The following is a 19,329-nucleotide window of genomic DNA, read 5'->3' as shown; positions in this document are numbered from 1 at the left end:
TCATAAATGTAGATGATAATACAAGTTATACACATGGAATTATAGATATACCTCTCCTTAATGCAACCGCTGTGTCAGATTTCAAAAAAACTTTACGGAAAAAGCAAACCATGCAATAATCTGAGACGGCGCTCAGAACAATAGTCAAATTAGTCGCCATGTTGGAGTCAACAGAAACCAGAAATTACATGATAAATATTCCCTTACCTTTGATGATCTTCATCAGAATGCACTCCCAGGAATCCCAGGTCCACAATAAATGCTTGATTTGTTCGATAATGTCCGTTATTTATGTCTAATTAGCTACTTTTGTTAGCGCGTTTGGTAAACAATTCCAAAGTCACGAAGCGCGTTCACTAAAACTTGACGAAATGTCCAAAAGTTCCGTAACAGTCAGTAGAAACATGTGAAACGATGTATTGAATCAATCTAGAATGTTGTTAACATACATCTTGAATAATGTTCCAACCGGAAAAATACATTGACTTCAGACTTCAGATGAGCGATGGAACAGAGATCCCTCTCATGTGAACGCGCATGGTCAAAGCATGGTCACCTCATGGCAGACCTGACTAATTCTCTTCTCATTAGGCCCCCCTTCACAGTAGAGTTATCAGACAAAGTTCTACAGACTGTTGACATCTAGTGGAAGCCGTAGGAAGTGCAAACTCATTCATATCTCGCTGTGATTTCAATGGGATCTTGGTTGAAAATCGACCAGCCTCAGAATTTCCACTTCCTGTTTGGATTTTTTCTCAGGTTTTTGCCTGCCATATGAGTTCTGTTATACTCACATACATAATTCAAACAGTTTTAGAAACTTCAGAGTGTTTTCTATCCAATACTAATAATAATATGCATATATTAGCAACTATGACTGAGGAGCAGGCCGTTTACTCTGGGCACCTCTGTGCACCTTTCATCCAAGCTACTCAATACTGCCCCTGCAGCCATAAGAAGTTATTTTAAGCTTCATTGAATTAAATGGAATTTTGAATGGAACTGGAAGATGTGGACCAAAGCAGTATTCCATTCAGAGCCCTATGAACTTCCCTAACCCCTCTGTCCCCTGTCTGTGGAGACCCTAACCCCTCTGTCTCCTGTCTATGGAGACCCCTAACCCCTCTGTCCCCTGTCTGTGGAGACCCCTAACCCCTCTGTCCCCTGTCTGTGGAGACCCCTAACCCCTCTGTCCCCTGTCTGTGGAGACCCCTAACCCCTCTGTCCCCTGTCTGTGGAGACCCCTAACCCCTCTGTCCCCTGTCTGTGGAGACCCTAACCCCTCTGTCCCCTGTCTGTGGAGACCCTAACCCCTCTGTCCCCTGTCTGTGGAGACCCCTAACCCCTCTGTCCCCTGTCTGTGGAGACCCCTAACCCCTCTGTCCCCTGTCTGTGGAGACCCCTAACCCCTCTGTCCCCTGTCTGTGGAGACCCCTAACCCCTCTGTCCCCTGTCTGTGGAGACCCTAACCCCTCTGTCCCCTGTCTGTGGAGACCCCTAACCCCTCTGTCCCCTGTCTGTGGAGACCCCTAACCCCTCTGTCCCCTGTCTGTGGAGACCCCTAACCCCTCTGTCCCCTGTCTGTGGAGACCCCTAACCCCTCTGTCCCCTGTCTGTGGAGACCCTAACCCCTCTGTCCCCTGTCTGTGGAGACCCCTAACCCCTCTGTCCCCTGTCTGTGGAGACCCCTAACCCCTCTGTCCCCTGTCTGTGGAGACCCTAACCCCTCTGTCCCCTGTCTGTGGAGACCCCTAACCCCTCTGTCCCCTGTCTGTGGAGACCCCTAACCCCTCTGTCCCCTGTCTGTGGAGACCCCTAACCCCTCTGTCCCCTGTCTGTGGAGACCCTAACCCCTCTGTCCCCTGTCTGTGGAGACCCCTAACCCCTCTGTCCCCTGTCTGTGGAGACCCCTAACCCCTCTGTCCCCTGTCTGTGGAGACCCTAACCCCTCTGTCCCCTGTCTGTGGAGACCCCTAACCCCTCTGTCCCCTGTCTGTGGAGACCCTAACCCCTCTGTTCTCTGTGTCCTATCTAGGATGTAGTGCTGTACTGCCTGGAGAACAGGGTGTGTGACGTCAATCACCGTGACAACGCAGGCTACTGTGCGCTGCACGAGGCATGTGCACGTGGCTGGCTTGCTATCACTCAGCACCTGCTGGAGCACGGTGCCGACGTCAACTGTAGCGCCCAGGAAGGCACCAGGTAGACACACACACACACACACACACACACACACACACACACACACACACACACACACACACACACACACACACACACACACACACACACACACTTAAGCATGGACACTCACTTTCTCTCTCACTAACACACAGGCCAGACATGTGGACATGGACAATTACCTTCCAAGGCTCTGTACATAACGCGAGTGTGTGTGTGGCGTGTCTGTCTCCCTCCCCCCAGGCCCCTCCATGACGCGGTGGAGAATGACCATCTGGAAGTGGTCCGTCTGCTACTGTCCTACGGAGCTGACCCAACCCTGGCTACATACTCTGGCCGCAGCCTCCTCCGTATGACGCACTCCCACGGCATGGAGGGATTCCTCTCTGGTGAGCCTGCTTTAGAGATGCTTTGTGTTCCTCATCTGTGGGGACACAGTATCATCCTCGGGAGTTGCCCCGCGTTACCCCACTATCAGGTTACTTAGCAACAGCTGTAGAGGGGTCGTCCTCTAAGGGCTGGCCCTTGTGAGTGGTGCAGTGAGGGGGAGAGAGGTTGCCTGACGACTCACACGGAATACTTCCACTGTTCTATGTTCACTACATACTTCAGTCTGAGACTGCCGTCAGGGAGGTCGTTGGTGGGGACGTCAAAATGAGGGTTGTTGTACAAAACAAAGTCACCGGCGATTGGATCATCGCTAACCAATCGGTGTATCAAAGCCAATGACGAACTTTCAAAACACCGCTTTGCCTACGTGTGTTCTGGCTCTGGCCCAACCCAGCGGTTTCTGGGGGCCAGGACAGGGAACTGACGGCCTCATTACACACACACAGACACACACACAGACAGACACACACACCCAGGCACCACACAGTTTAAATGGATGGTGAGGAGATATACCAAGGGGAAGTAGAGGACAGCGTTCCATTGAGTGCTTGAGAGAACCGCAGTGAGCTAGCATCCCTCTCTCCCTCCCTCTCTTCCTCTCTCCCTCTCTCCCTCCCTCTCTTCCTCTCTCCCTCCCTCCATCCGTTCACCTCCCCGGCTATTTCAGGGCATTATTAATCAGCCCTGCTCTGGCGCACACACTATCCCACACTCTCTCTCACTCACACACACACACACACACACACACACACACACACACACACACACACACACACACACACACACACACACACACACTTTCCTTCTCTTACACACACTCCAGCAGCGATTGCCAAACGGTGCCTAGTCCACTCCACTCACCTAACCTGATCTGTGCTTCCCAGAGAGAGAGAAAACGCACAACAAATCCAATTCATTTAGGCAAAAAGGGGGATTAGAATTTCCCCCTTCAGTTCAATTCCACGGTGGCCCACAGTGCTGCCTCAGCTCCAGCCCTCTCTGCCTCTCTGCTTCTCTCCACTCACTAATCCTCAAGTGTTGATGAGTTGATACTATTTTACATAAGCCTGCCCACTAGGAGCACCCCAGAACCCACTAGGAGCACTCCCTCCCTCCTTGTCCTCTCCTCTCCTCCCTCCCTGTCTTCTCCTCCCTCTCTTCCCTCTGGCCTCTCCTCTCTCTCCCTCCCTGGACTCTCCTCTCTCTCCCTCCCTGGACTCGCCTCTCTCTCCCTCCCTGGACTCTCCTCTCTCTCCCTCCCTGGACTCTCTTCTCTCTCCCTCCCTGGACTCTCCTCTCTCTCCCTCCCTGGACTCTCCTCTCTCCCCCTCTCTGGCCTCTCCTCCCTCCCTGGACTCTCTTCTCTCTCCCTCCCTGGACTCTCCTCTCTCCCTCCCTGGACTCTCCTCTCTCCCTCCCTGGACTCTCCTCTCTCTCCCTCTCTGGCCTTCCCTCCCTGGCCTCTAGGCCTTCTACAGGGATTCTCTGGGATTTTGTGTCCTAATCCTGTTGTTTATTTGCGAGGTAGATCCCTCATTCCCAAATGCCTTTGGACTGAGCAGGGAAACAAGACAACAGCTGAAATAGCCGTGTGTTTCCGTGTCTGTGTGTGGAGCTGGAAGTATGGTGGTGATGTAATACAGAGGTGGTGTGTGTCGGTAGAGAGACGTATCTCCATTGACACACACACACACACACACACACACACACACACACACACACACACACACACACACACACACACACACACACACACACACACACTGCCCTGAGCGCTGAGTGCTGCAATATCGTGACCCACATTACCCAGGGAGAGCAGAGAGCCGGGGGAGAGGAGGGGGCAGAAGGAGGGGTGGACGGGTGTAGCAATCAGAGCCCAGCACCTCTCTTTTCTTCTCTGCTCTCCCTCGCTCCCTCTCTCCCTCCGCTCTCCTCCCCTAATCACCACTTCCCACTTAGCATTTAAAACGGCTGCTTCCCCCGCAAACCACAGAGCAGCACGGCCACAGAGCAGCACGGCCACAGAGCAGCACGGCCACAGAGCAGCACGGCCACAGAGCAGCACGGCCACAGAGCAGCACGGCCACAGAGCAGCACGGCCACAGAGCAGCACGGCCACAGAGCAGCACGGCCACAGAGCAGCACGGCCACAGAGCCAGGCTGTCATTTAGAGCTATGGGGAGCGCAGTGCTCAGCTATACCCTGCTGACACACACACACACACACACACACACACACACACACACACACACACACACACACACACACACACACACACACACACACACACACACACACACACACACACACACACACACACGCTGCAGAGAGGCATATATACAACAAGCCAGCACTAACAGATGAACACACTCAGTGGCGTTGCAGGGTAGTATCCTCTTCCTCCTTCGTTCCCTTCCTCTCTCCATCTCAACTCCCAGGCTTTGTGTAAGACCACGTTAGAGAGAGACCGAGCGAGCGGAAGACACGGCAAGCGCAAGGAAGCTAGAGACAGTGAGTGTGTGAAATAGAGAGAGTGAGTACGACTAAAAGACAGATGGAGGGAGCGTGAAGGGCTAGAGAGAGGGAATGAAATATCGGGGGGGAGTAGTGTGACAGAGAGAACTGGAACGAGGCTGAGCAAGCGTGAAGGAGCTAGAGAGAGAATGAAAGATGGAGCGAGAGGAAGTAGAGAGAGAGGGCGAGAGAAGGGGGGCGTGGTAAATCGTCAGGTTTGTCTGGATGTGCTGTCTGCCAGTCTGATTTCCACCTCCTCCCCCAATGTGTTCCCTCTCCCTGGGAGCTCTAATCAGCAGCTAACACAACACACACTTTCTTACTTTCCATCGCCTCGTTCTTTCTCTCTCCTTTCTCTCCTTTCTCCATCTCCCTAATACCTCTCCCTCTCTGCCACTCTCTCTCCGTTCCCTCTCTGCCTCTCTCTTTACCTCTCTCTGCCACTCTCTCTCCTTTCCCTCTCTGCCTCTCTCTTTACCTCTCTCTACCACTCTCTCTCCTTTCCCTCTCTGCCTCTCTTTACCTCTCTCTGCCACTCTCTCTCCTTTCCCTCCCTGCCTCTCTTTACCTCTCTCTGCCACTCTCTCTCCTTTCCCTCTCTGCCTCTCTCTTTACCTCTCTCTACCACTCTCTCTCCTTTCCCTCTCTGCCTCTCTTTACCTCTCTGCCACTCTCTCTCCGCCTCTCTCTTTACCTCTCTCTACCACTCTCTCTCCTTTCCCTCTCTGCCTCTCTCTCTTTCTCTGCCTCTCTCTCTTTCTCTGCCTCTCTCTCTTTCTCTGCCTCTCTCTCTTTCTCTGTCGTTCCGTGGAGTTTTTAATGAGGCTTAACTGCTGAATCCCTGAATGGCTGTAGCTGGCACAACACTCCCTTGCTGCCTCTGGCACTGCCACACTACCCACCCAACGCCAAGCCCCCACACAGCTGCCCCCGCTCCCACACCGGCTCCCTGTGCGCAAGCACACACACACACACACACACACACACACACACACACACACACACACACACACACACACACACACACACACACACACACACACACACACACACACACACACACACACACACACAAACACATACATAAACATACACACACAAACGCAGAATGCAAACATAGTGACCTGCTGTCCAAGCAGCCGGAGCTGTTTTTAAATGAACACTCGGTGGAATGAACACCCGGTGGTTTAAGTGTGTGTGTGTGAGAGCGTGCATGGCTCTCTAGCGGCTTTGAAGGCTCCCGAGTGGAATCTGATTAGAGATGCATGTCTGCGCACACACACACTGCCGCGCTCCGCCTGTTCCACCGTGAGGCAGTGTGTGTCAGAGGGAACAGGGAGGGCAGGGGGGCCAGGGTGGGGGTGGGGGAACAGGGAGGGCGGGGGGCCAGGGTGGGCGTGGGGAAGGTTTATACGGCCTCTTTTCCTCATCTGCAGCAGCGGCTTTCTCTGTCCTCTGGTTTTTCCTTTCTTTTTATCACTGTGTCTCACCAATGCAGAGCCAGACGTCTACAAAAATATGCATCTCTTTCTCTCATTCTCTTTCTGCTCTCTCTCTCTCTCTGCTCTCTCTCTTTCTGCTCTCTCTCTCTCTGCTCTGTCCCTGTTAATAGCTGTAACGTGTCTCCATCTCTCTCTGCTCTGTCCCTGTTAATAGCTGTAACGTGTCTCCATCTCTCTCTGCTCTGTCCCTGTTAATAGCTGTAACGTGTCTCCATCTCTCTCTCTGCTCTGTCCCTGTTAATAGCTGTAACGTGTCTCCATCTCTCTCTCTGCTCTGTCCCTGTTAATAGCTGTAACGTGTCTCCATCTCTCTCTCTGCTCTGTCCCTGTTAATAGCTGTAACGTGTCTCCATCTCTCTCTCTGCTCTGTCCCTGTTAATAGCTGTAACGTGTCTCCATCTCTCTCTCTGCTCTGTCCCTGTTAATAGCTGTAACGTGTCTCCATCTCTCTCTCTGCTCTGTCCCTGTTAATAGCTGTAACGTGTCTCCATCTCTCTCTCTGCTCTGTCCCTGTTAATAGCTGTAACGTGTCTCCATCTCTCTCTGCTCTGTCCCTGTTAATAGCTGTAACGTGTCTCCATCTCTCTAGAGTATTTTTCCGACCTGAAGGGGCGTGAAGACACTGACGAAGGCATCTACTGGGAGTTTTACGGCAGCGCCGTGTGTGGTGAGTACGCACGCACGCACACACACACACACACACACACACACACACACAGACACACACACACACACACACACACACACACACACACACACACACACACACACACACACACACACACACACACACACACACACACACACACACACAGGAGAAGAGAGGGAGAGAAAGGAGCAGCAGGAAGAAGACAGAGAAAGACCCTCAGGTAAATCTCTGTGGGAGTCTTCTCGCAGTAGACCTGCATTGATCCAGGAGGACAACATCAGAAAAAGAGAACAGTGGCTTCTCTTGTATCCGATAGATTTTCCCTCCCAGCTACGGAGCGAGCTACGCTTTTGTGCCTACCTCCCCTCCTGCCTCCCTACTCTCCTGCCTACCTCACCTCCTGCCTCCAAACCACATTTTTTCCCATGTATTGCTTAAGATCAATATTGATGGCCCATGTGGAAATCCAACTTGCAACCTTTGCATTGCCGACACCCACCGCGCTCCAACCAACTGAGATACGTGGATCTCAATGCCACGCAGAAAGGTCTCCGGTTTTAACTAGTGATGCTATGGAGGTTTGAGCTCCAAAGAGAGAGAGAGGGGGGGGGGCTACTACAGAATGGGCCCCACTCCAGTAGATGCCTTCGTCAGCTCCACTCCCTCTATCCTCTATCAGGTCGCAATTGTAAATGAGAACGTGTTCTCAATTTGCCTACCTGGTTAAATAAAGGTGAAATAAATAAATAAATAAAATCCTCTCCACTCCCTCTATCCTCTCCACTCCCTCTATCCTCTCCACTCCCTCTATCCACGTCTCTCCAGTCTCTCTATCCAAATCTCTCTCCTCCTCTCACCACTCTCTCATCCTCCTCTCTCCACTCCCACTATCCTCCTCTCTCCACTCCCTCTATCCTCCTCTCTCCACTCCTTCTATCCTCCCCTCTCCACTCCCTCTATCCTCCTCTCTCCACTCCCACTATCCTCATCTCTCCACTCCCTCTCTCCTCCTCTCCCTCTATCCTCCTCTCCCTCTATACTCTCCACTCCCTCTATCCTCCCCACTCCCTCTATCCTCTCCACTCCCTCTATCCTCTCCACTCCCTCTATCCTCTCCACTCCCTCTATCCAAATCTCTACACTCCCTCTATCGTCCTCTCTCCTCCTCTCACCACTCTCTCATCCTCCTCTCTCCACTCCCTCTATCCTCTCCACTCCCTCTATCCCCCCCTCTCCACTCCCTCTATCCTCCCCTCTCCACTCCCTCTATCCTCCCCTCTCCACTCCCTCTATCCTCTCCACTCCCTATATCCACTTCTCTCCAGTCTCTCTATCCAAATCTCTCCACTCCCTCTATCGTCTTCTCTCCTCCTCTCACCACTCTCTCAGCCTCCTCTCTCCACTCCCACTATCCTCATCTCTCCACTCCCTATATCCTCCTCTCTCCACTCCCTCTATCCTCCTCTCTCCACTCCCTCTATCCTCCTCTCTCCACTCCCTCTATCCTCACCAATCCCTCTATCCTCTCCACTCCCTCTATCCACATCTCTCCAGTCTCTCTATCCAAATCTCTCTCCTCCTCTCACCACTCTCTCATTCTCCTCTCTCCACTCCCTCTATCCTCCTCTCTCCACTCCTTCTATCCTCTCCACTCCCTCTATCCTCCCCTCTCCACTCCCTCTATCCTCCCCACTCCCTCTATCCTCCTCTCTCCACTCCCTCTATCCTCCTCTCTCCACTCCCTCTCTCCTCCTCTCCCTCTATCATCCTCTCCCTCTATCCTCCCCACTCCCTCTATCCTCTCCACTCCCTCTATCCTCTCCACTCCCTCTATCCTCTCCACTCCATCTATCCTCTCCACTCCCTCTATCCTCTCCACTCCCTCTATCGTCCTCTCTCCTCCTCTCACCACTCTCTCATCCTCCTCTCTCCACTCCCTCTACCCTCTCCACTCCCTCTATCCTCCCCTCTCCACTCCCTCTATCCTCCCATCTCCACTCCTTCTATCCTCCCCTCTCCACTCCCTCTATCCTCCCCTCTCCACTCCCTCTATCCTCCCCTCTCCACTCCCTCTATCCTCCCCTCTCCACTCCCTCTATCCTCTCCACTCCCTCTATCCTCTCCACTCCCTCTAACCACTTCTCTCCAGTCTCTCTATCCAAATCTCTCCACTCCCACTATCCTCATCTCTCCACTCCCTCTATCCTCCTCTCTCCACTCCCTCTATCCTCCTCTCTCCACTCCCTCTATGCCCCTCTCTCCACTCCCTCTATCCTCCTCTCTCCACTCCCTGTATCCTCCTCTCTCCACTCCCTCTATCATCCTCTCTCCTCTCCCTCTATCATCCTCTCTCCACTCCCTCTATCCTCCTCTCTCCACTCCCTATCCTCTCTCCACTCCCTATCCTCTCTCCACTCCCTCTATCCTCCTCTCTCCACTCCCTCTATCCTCCTCTCTCCACTCCCTCTATCCTCCTCTCTCCACTCCCTCTATCCCCCTCTCTCCACACCCTCTATCCCCCTCTCTCCACTCCCTCTATCCTCCTCTCTCCACTCCCTCTATCCTCCTCTCTCCACTCTCTCATCCTCTCTCCAGTCCTGGAATCACAGGAATGTGAGGCATGAGGGTCTATTAGAGACCCACGACAAACTACCAATTAATCCCCCTCTCCCTCCTCCTCTGCTCACTCCCTCCCCTCATCCCCTCCCTTTCTCCAAATTGTGAATTGTCCCTCAGACCACAGCCGACCCCCGTGTTAGAACAGAACAGCAGGGAGAGGTTGGACTTCCAGCTGGAGAGGACAGAGAACCGTATTACATTCCTGCATCATATTACAAACGGAAGTTGAAGGTCATAAATCATCTTTCACTGTGATTCGAGTGTCACCGTTGACAACTTTGTGGAAATTCTTCAAGGTCGTTTCAAATGTTGCCTAATGGACAACGCTAATATTTCATCCCCTCTTCCCACAAGAAAACAACTAGAAATTACATGCAATTACCACCCCTAGTCCTGTGAAGGCAGACGTGGATGAAGTGGGGGTGGACGGCTGCTAGGATCTCTCCACACCTGCATTATTCAACACACTGACACACACACACACACCCTGCGGTGGGTTCGCTGGGCTGAGTGGAGCTAGGCGCCCCAGGGCAACACCTGGCTGCTTCATGCTATCATTGGAGGGAGGGAGATGTGGGGGGTGACGCCAGCAGTACAATGACTGTGCCTGTTTGACGAGGCTGACCTTATCTGCCACAGGCATTTATCTCCAGCTCAACCCTGGCTGTGTGTGTTGTGGGGGGGGTGCAGCTGTAGACAGCCATGTGTGTTTCATTTGGAATGGTTGTATGTCCCCACCTGTTTGAGTTCTGTAACCTGACGTGTGTAGTACTCACCTGCCATCTCCACTGATGCAGAATAGTGTTGTAACGGTGTGTTTGGTCATCTCTCCAGAATAGTGTTGTAACGGTGTGTTTGGTCATCTCTCCAGAATAGTGTTGTAACGGTGTGTTTGGTCATCTCTCCAGAATAGTGTTGTAACGGTGTGTTTGGTCATCTCTCCAGAATAGTGTTGTAACGGTGTGTTTGGTCGTCTCTACAGAATAGTGTTGTAACGGTGTGTTTGGTCATCTCTCCAGAATAGTGTTGTAACGGTGTGTTTGGTCATCTCTCCAGAATAGTGTTGTAACGGTGTGTTTGGTCATCTCTACAGAATAGTGTTGTAACGGTGTGTTTGGCCATCTCTCCAGAATAGTGTTGTAACGGTGTGTTTGGTCATCTCTACAGAATAGTGTTGTAACGGTGTGTTTGGTCATCTCTCCAGAATAGTGTTGTAACGGTGTGTTTGGTCATCTCTCCAGAATAGTGTTGTAACGGTGTGTTTGGTCATCTCTCCAGAATAGTGTTGTAACGGTGTGTTTGGTCATCTCTCCAGAATAGTGTTGTAACGGTGTGTTTGGTCATCTCTCCAGAATAGTGTTGTAACGGTGTGTTTGGTCATCTCTCCAGAATAGTGTCGTAACGGTGTGTTTGGTCATCTCTCCAGAATAGTGTTGTAACGGTGTGTTTGGTCATCTCTCCAGAATAGTGTTGTAACGGTGTGTTTGGTCATCTCTACAGAATAGTGTTGTAACGGTGTGTTTGGTCATCTCTACAGAATAGTGTTGTAACGGTGTGTTTGGTCATCTCTCCAGAATAGTGTTTTAACGGTGTGTTTGGTCATCTCTCCAGAATAGTGTTGTAACGGTGTGTTTGGTCATCTCTACAGAATAGTGTTGTAACGGTGTGTTTGGTCATCTCTACAGAATAGTGTTGTAACGGTGTGTTTGGTCATCTCTACAGAATAGTGTTGTAACGGTGTGTTTGGTCATCGCTACAGAATAGTGTTGTAACGGTGTGTTTGGTCATCGCTACAGAATAGTGTTGTAACGGTGTGTTTGGTCATCTCTCCAGAATAGTGTTGTAACGGTGTGTTTGGTCATCTCTACAGAATAGTGTTGTAACGGTGTGTTTGGTCATCTCTACAGTATAGTGTTGTAACGGTGTGTTTGGTCATCTCTACAGAATAGTGTTGTAACGGTGTGTTTGGTCATCTCTACAGAATAGTGTTGTAACGGTGTGTTTGGTCATCGCTACAGAATAGTGTTGTAACGGTGTGTTTGGTCATCTCTCCAGAATAGTGTTGTAACGGTGTGTTTGGTCATCTCTACAGAATAGTGTTGTAACGGTGTGTTTGGTCATCTCTACAGTATAGTGTTGTAACGGTGTGTTTGGTCATCTCTACAGAATAGTGTTGTAACGGTGTGTTTGGTCATCTCTACAGAATAGTGTTGTAACGGTGTGTTTGGTCATCTCTCCAGAATAGTGTTGTAACGGTGTGTTTGGTCATCGCTACAGAATAGTGTTGTAACGGTGTGTTTGGTCATCTCTACAGAATAGTGTTGTAACGGTGTGTTTGGTCATCTCTCCAGAATAGTGTTGTAACGGTGTGTTTGGTCATCTCTACAGAATAGTGTTGTAACGGTGTGTTTGGTCATCTCTCCAGAATAGTGTTGTAACGGTGTGTTTGGTCATCTCTACAGAATAGTGTTGTAACGGTGTGTTTGGTCATCTCTACAGAATAGTGTTGTAACGGTGTGTTTGGTCATCTCTACAGAATAGTGTTGTAACGGTGTGTTTGGTCATCTCTACAGAATAGTGTTGTAACGGTGTGTTTGGTCATCTCTCCAGAATAGTGTTTTAACGGTGTGTTTGGTCATCTCTCCAGAATAGTGTCGTAACGGTGTGTTTGGTCATCTCTACAGAATAGTGTCGTAACGGTGTGTTTGGTCATCTCTACAGAATAGTGTTGTAACGGTGTGTTTGGTCATCTCTACAGAATAGTGTTGTAACGGTGTGTTTGGTCATCTCTCCAGAATAGTGTTGTAACGGTGTGTTTGGTCATCGCTACAGAATAGTGTTGTAACGGTGTGTTTGGTCATCTCTCCAGAATAGTGTTGTAACGGTGTGTTTGGTCATCTCTCCAGAATAGTGTTGTAACGGTGTGTTTGGTCATCTCTCCAGAATAGTGTTGTAACGGTGTGTTTGGTCATCTCTACAGAATAGTGTTGTAACGGTGTGTTTGGTCATCTCTACAGAATAGTGTTGTAACGGTGTGTTTGGTCATCTCTACAGAATAGTGTTGTAACGGTGTGTTTGGTCATCTCTACAGAATAGTGTTGTAACGGTGTGTTTGGTCATCTCTCCAGAATAGTGTTGTAACGGTGTGTTTGGTCATCTCTCCAGAATAGTGTTGTAACGGTGTGTTTGGTCATCTCTCCAGAATAGTGTTGTAACGGTGTGTTTGGTCATCTCTACAGAATAGTGTTGTAACGGTGTGTTTGGTCATCTCTACAGAATAGTGTTGTAACGGTGTGTTTGGTCATCTCTACAGAATAGTGTTGTAACGGTGTGTTTGGTCATCTCTACAGAATAGTGTTGTAACGGTGTGTTTGGTCATCTCTCCAGAATAGTGTTGTAACGGTGTGTTTGGTCATCTCTCCAGAATAGTGTTGTAACGGTGTGTTTGGTCATCTCTACAGAATAGTGTTGTAACGGTGTGTTTGGTCATCTCTACAGAATAGTGTTGTAACGGTGTGTTTGGTCATCTCTCCAGAATAGTGTTGTAACGGTGTGTTTGGTCATCTCTCCAGAATAGTGTTGTAACGGTGTGTTTGGTCATCTCTACAGAATAGTGTTGTAACGGTGTGTTTGGCCATCTCTCCAGAATAGTGTTGTAACGGTGTGTTTGGTCATCTCTACAGAATAGTGTTGTAACGGTGTGTTTGGTCATCTCTACAGAATAGTGTTGTAACGGTGTGTTTGGTCATCTCTACAGAATAGTGTTGTAACGGTGTGTTTGGTCATCTCTCCAGAATAGTGTTGTAACGGTGTGTTTGGTCATCTCTACAGAATAGTGTTGTAACGGTGTGTTTGGTCATCTCTACAGAATAGTGTTGTAACGGTGTGTTTGGTCATCTCTACAGAATAGTGTTGTAACGGTGTGTTTGGTCATCTCTACAGAATAGTGTTGTAACGGTGTGTTTGGTCATCTCTCCAGAATAGTGTTGTAACAGTGTGTGTGTGTGTGTGTGTGTGTGTGTGTGTGTGTGTGTGTGTGTGTGTGTGTGTGTGTGTGTGTGTGTGTGTGTGTGTGTGTGTGTGTGTGTTGCAGAGTCAGGTGAGGACCCAGCAGCCTATGACATCCTGGCCAACCCTCCAGGCCCAGGAGAGGAGGAGGAGGAGGACACGAAGCAGGGCTTTGAGTTTGAGTTCTCTGACCGACCCCTCCTGCCCTGCTACAACATTCAACTCTCCCTCTCACAGGGGTAAGTGTGTCATTATGAGCCCCACAAATAACATTTGTCCTTCCGGTTCTGACTATAGTTTTGAATAGGTTTCTGTCCTGCAGTAAGCAAAATAATGAGCTTTAGTCTGTCCACCTGTGACCGCCCATTATATTACAGTATTGTCACGGTTACCCAGCCCAGCTACATTATAACAGTGTTGTTGTTCTCACCAGTAGCCCTACACGTCACTGTATGTTGGGTTCCCTCCATCCGTCCCTCCTCTCCCCCGGTCCAGTGTGTTATTAAGCAGACGAGAGGAGGGATCATTATGATCAGGGTATCGATAAAGTCATTAGTCACACCGACCTGGCGGAGGGAGGAGGAGGGTCATTAGTCACACCGACCTGGCGGAGGGAGGAGGACGGGGGTGTCATTAGCCAGGGGGCTCGCCACAGGAGGAAATGATTTATGTGGAGGGAAGAAGGGAGACTAGTAGAAGCAGAGCTCTTTAATACTGTGGGTTGCTCTGATATGAGGGAGGACAAAAATTAGGGGGTTAGAGAGATGGAGAGGAACAGAGAGGGTGGGTAAAGAGAGACAGAGAGAGGAGGATGGATAGAGGATTTTAGAGAGAACGATGGGAGGATTGATAGGATGGTAGAGAGAGAGAGGAGGTTTGATAGAAGGATGGTAGAGAGAGAGAGGAGGTTTGATAGGATGGTAGAGAGAGAGAGGAGGTTTGGTAGAAGGATGGTAGAGAAAGAGAGGTTTGATAGAAGGATGGTAGAGAAAGAGAGGAGGTTTGGTAGAAGGATGGTAGAGAGAGAGAGGAGGTTTGGTAGAAGGATGGTAGAGAGAGAGGAGGTTTGGTAGAAGGATGGTAGAGAGAGAGAGGAGGTTTGGTAGAAGGATGGTAGAGAGAGAGGAGGTTTGGTAGAAGGATGGTAGAGAAAGAGAGGAGGTTTGATAGAAGGATGGTAGAGAGAGAGAGGAGGTTTGATAGAAGGATGGTAGAGAGAGAGGAGGTTTGGTAGAAGGATGGTAGAGAAAGAGAGGAGGTTTGATAGAAGGATGGTAGATAGAGAGAGAAGGTTTGATAGGATGGTAGAGAGAGAGAGAGAGAGAGGTTTGATAAGATGGTAGAGAAAGAGGATGGTAGAGAGAGAGGAGGTTTGGTAGAAGGATGGTAGAGAAATAGAGGAGGTTTGGTAGAAGGATGGTAGAGAGAGAGAGGATGTTTGGTAGAAGGATGGTAGAGAGAGAGAGGAGGTTTGGTAGAAGGATGGTAGAGAGAGAGAGGAGGTTTGGTAGAAGGATGGTAGAGAGAGAGAGGAGGTTTGATAGAAGGATGGTAGAGAGAGAGAGGAGGTTTGGTAGAAGGGTGGTAGAGAGAGAGAGGAGGTTTGGTAGAAGGATGGTAGAGAAAGAGGAGGTTTGATAGAAGGATGGTAGAGAGAGAGAGAAGGTTTGATAGGATGGTAGAGAGAGAGAGGAGGTTTGATAGAAGGATGGTAGAGAGGGAGAGAAGGTTTGATAGGATGGTAGAGAGAGAGAGAGAGAGAGAGAGAGAGAGAGAGAGAGAGAGGTTTGATAAGATGGTAGAGAAAGAGGATGGTAGAGAGAGAGGAGGTTTGGTAGAAGGATGGTAGAGAAATAGAGGAGGTTTGATAGAAGGATGGTAGAGAGAGAGAGGAGGTTTGGTAGAAGGATGGTAGAGAAAGAGAGGAGGTTTGGTAGAAGGATGGTAGAGAGAGAGGAGGTTTGGTAGAAGGATGGTAGAGAGAGAGGAGGTTTGGTAGAAGGATGGTAGAGAGAGAGGAGGTTTGGTAGAAGGATGGTAGAGAGAGAGAGGAGGTTTGAGAGAGAGAGAAGGTTTGATAGGATGGTAGAGAGAGAGAGAAGGTTTGATAGAAGGATGGTAGAGAGAGAGAGGAGGTTTGAGAGAGAGAGAAGGTTTGATAGGATGGTAGAGAGAGAGAGAAGGTTTGATAGGATAGTAGAGAGAGAGAGAGAGAGAGAGAGAGAGAGAGAGAGAGAGAGAGAGAGAGAGAGAGAGAGAGAGAGAGAGAGAGAGAGAGAGAGAGAGAGAGAGAGGTTTGATAAGATGGTAGAGAAAGAGAGGAGGTTTGGTAGAAGGATGGTAGAGAAAGAGAGGAGGTTTGGTAGAAGGATGGTAGAGAGAGAGAGGAGGTTTGGTAGAAGGATGGTAGAGAGAAATATAGAGGAGAAGATGGAGATTGACGCTACGCGGCACGGCAGGCTGCCGTTAGCCGGAGACGTTAGCTAGAGACGTGTGTGAATGCAGACAGCGCTAATTGCCTCCCACACCGTTTTCCTCCCGGCCTCGTCACTCATCCTCTCTTCCTCCCCACCCTCTCGTTCTCTCCGTCTTGGCTGCAGCGCACTGTTCTGTGTAATCTTCAGTCTGAGCTCGGCTCCGCAATCTCTCTCTCTCTCTCTCTCTCTCTCTCTCTCCATCTCTCAGTGGAGCTCCCCTCCCCCACTCTTTCTTTCTCTCTCGCTCTGCTCTTGCTCTCTCTCTCCTCTTGTCTCTCTCGGCTCGCTCTGCTCTTCTGGCTGATGCAGTATTAATGGATCTCCTGGGCTGTGAGGCCGGCCTGCGCTCTCTCTCTCACTCACACACACACACACACACACACACACACACACACACACACACACACACACACACACACACACACACACACACACACACACACACACACGGAGGCTCGGCAGCGCTTGCATTTACACTCCTCTCCCCATTCAGCTGCTCCCCGGCCGCAGCGCTGCACAGCTAACCATATCAAGTGCTATCGATTGAACAGCGCCTGTTGTTCGTCACCTACCCTACCGCGTGTGTGTGTGTGTGTGTGTGTGTGTGTGTGTGTGTGTGTGTGTGTGTGTGTGTGTGTGTGTGTGTGTGTGTGTGTGTGTGTGTGTGTGTGTGTGTGTGTGTGTGTGTGTGTGGGGGGGGGTTACACACATCCATTCTCACATAAGGATTATTCACACACCAACTGAATTCACAGAGCGCCCCCAGAAAAGCCTTTGTGTTTATATGTGTGTGACAGATGTTGAAAACCCCAACCACGGTGCTACAGCCCATAATTACAGCAAGTGTTGAAAAGCTGGAGCCACTGGTGTCACATCACAAGTGTAGAGCCGTGCTAACCCGTTCCCTCTCTCTCCCTCTCCTTCTCTCTTCCCCCCCTTCTCTCTCTTCCCCCCCTCAGTCCCAGAAACTGGCTGCTCCTATCAGACGTCCTGAAGAGACTCAGAATGTCCTCCAGGGCATTCAGGGCAGCCTTCGCCCATCTGGAGGTAGCAACCATCGCCGAGGCAGAGTTCTACAAGCAGGCGTCACTGTCGCAGCTCTTCTCGTGCCCCGACGAGCTCGCCGCCTTCCTCCCCGACAGCAAGGAGCTGCTGGACCTGGTTGAGACCAGCTCGGAGCTGGCTGCGCTGCTCGGCTCCTCGCTAGAGTGTTTGGACAGCCGATGGGAGCCCAAAGGGGCCCGGGTCAAAGCTAAAGCCCGCTCGTGACCCTGAGATACACACACAGAGGGTGACTCAATAAGATCTACTTTCTCCTGAAGTGGACACTCCTTCACTAGTTCCCACAAATCTGGTGCAGTTATTTGGCTAGTGGTAATTTTCCACCATATTTCTTATACCAGTCCTTTCCTTTCAAATCGGTGAAGGGAAGTGAACACTTTGGGAGGAAGGAGAGAGTATTGGGACGTAGCCAACACACACACATGCTCCATGTGTATCTAGTGTACCGTTCCCATGCCCTGTGAGGACTGGACGTTGAATACTGGACAATATCCCTTCAAAGAGGAAACAGACCCCAGCGCCACACAAACTGCATTTTTTAAATAAATATATTATATATGTATACATTAACAGCCAATTTGATTTGTTCTATATATATATATATATGTATATCCATACTGTATATCTGCTGCTTTGGTTGTCATGTTGTGGTCAGGTTGTCGGTTTTGACACTGTTTGGGTTGACTAGGCTAGTGAACAGGTCAGGAGCAATGTGAGTCGAATGTGGACCTCTGAGGTAAAGGTTATTGTTTGACTTTGGATCATGGCAGTGCACTTGATTTAAGCTTTACCGACCCATCGGACTTTGTCAGGTGCTTGATAGATATATATAGAGGTGAACTGTGACAAACATTTTAGCACTCATGGCTCATCCCAAAGATTTGGGGATTTTTATTTTCGACATTGTGTCTAAAAACCTAGCTTTATTTGTCTCTTATTTATGACAATGAGGAATGAAGATATTTGATGTGGGTTTTATGTAAAATATAAATGTAAGATACAACATGTTAATTGGAGAGTGAGATTCATGCTTGAACTTGTAAATAAGATGACCATTTCACTAACTGTTTTTCTGACTGGGGTGTTTGATTGATTTGTTTGTTTTGGCAATGTAAGTGTTTAAACTTTGTAATTAAATACACTATTATTTGTATTTATATTTTACAAAAAAGTTCATTTAAATAAATCGCAATAAAAGTTAACCTTTATCGTATTTTATTCATCTAAATCATTTCCATTTTTAGGTTTGTGAAATTCCGGTAATTTCCCCAAAATTCCCAGTTTTTTCAGAAATTCTGGTTGTAGGATTCCTCCCTTTTCCGGGACTCTTCCAACCAGGACTATGGAAAAACAGTTTGTCACCTATTTATTTGGTCTGAAAAATACTTTACTATTCACATTTGCCAATATGAATAACCTACCTCTCAATTTTGGATAATCTAGTCTAGAAATACAGTGCACAGTTTTTTTCTCTTGCAGTCGGCTTGGTGGTTTGTGTGTGTATTGAATCCTGGTTTTAACGTGCCACGCTGGCTATCTCGCGCTCCGCATCTCAGGGCACTATACTTCCATTCTTGTTGGTCTTGTTTTAAGAGGAAGAGGATTCGACTTGTTGCCAGCAGGAATAGTTTGGTTAGAGTCAAAAGTAGGCTAACCCTTGTCCCCAGGATCCCAAACGCTAACATTTCCACTACGCCCTTCCCTTCACACACTCCGTTCTCTGTAGTTAAGTAGAAAAGTCTGTCAGAATGTGGGGGGAAATAGGACCTATCCTATTATTCCGTGGTTGTTGTTGGCCTTGAAATAGCGAAATATGAATTATCTGTGTGGTGCTGCTAGTTATATCTCCTGGTTTGTGTTTGCGTAATATCCAGATCAGTGTTTTACAAAGCCAGGCAGACTAACAAACACCGTCAACAAGTTGGCA

At 49.3% G+C, this 19,329-nt stretch overlaps 1 protein-coding gene across 2 annotated transcripts in view; it reads left to right on the top strand.

The window, feature by feature from the left end:
- The window catches only part of LOC120039386 (BCL-6 corepressor-like), a 68,637-nt gene extending 50,033 nt beyond the window's left edge, over positions 1–18,604 (top strand). For both annotated transcript variants that reach the window (XM_038984817.1, XM_038984816.1), the window contains exons 9-13: positions 2,036–2,202; positions 2,425–2,570; positions 7,177–7,254; positions 13,949–14,102; positions 17,300–18,604. In XM_038984817.1, the coding sequence (XP_038840745.1) occupies positions 2,036–2,202; positions 2,425–2,570; positions 7,177–7,254; positions 13,949–14,102; positions 17,300–17,609 (855 nt within the window). In that variant the 3' untranslated portion in view covers positions 17,610–18,604. The remainder of the gene's footprint in view (positions 1–2,035; positions 2,203–2,424; positions 2,571–7,176; positions 7,255–13,948; positions 14,103–17,299) is intronic.
- Positions 18,605–19,329: the final 725 nt, after the last annotated feature.

This window comes from Salvelinus namaycush, unplaced genomic scaffold, assembly GCF_016432855.1.
Source record: "Salvelinus namaycush isolate Seneca unplaced genomic scaffold, SaNama_1.0 Scaffold269, whole genome shotgun sequence".
In the NCBI taxonomy this organism is placed as follows: domain Eukaryota; kingdom Metazoa; phylum Chordata; class Actinopteri; order Salmoniformes; family Salmonidae; genus Salvelinus; species Salvelinus namaycush.
The sequence above is the reverse complement of the archived record's forward strand: the minus strand, read 5'-3'. Positions and strand labels throughout refer to the sequence as shown.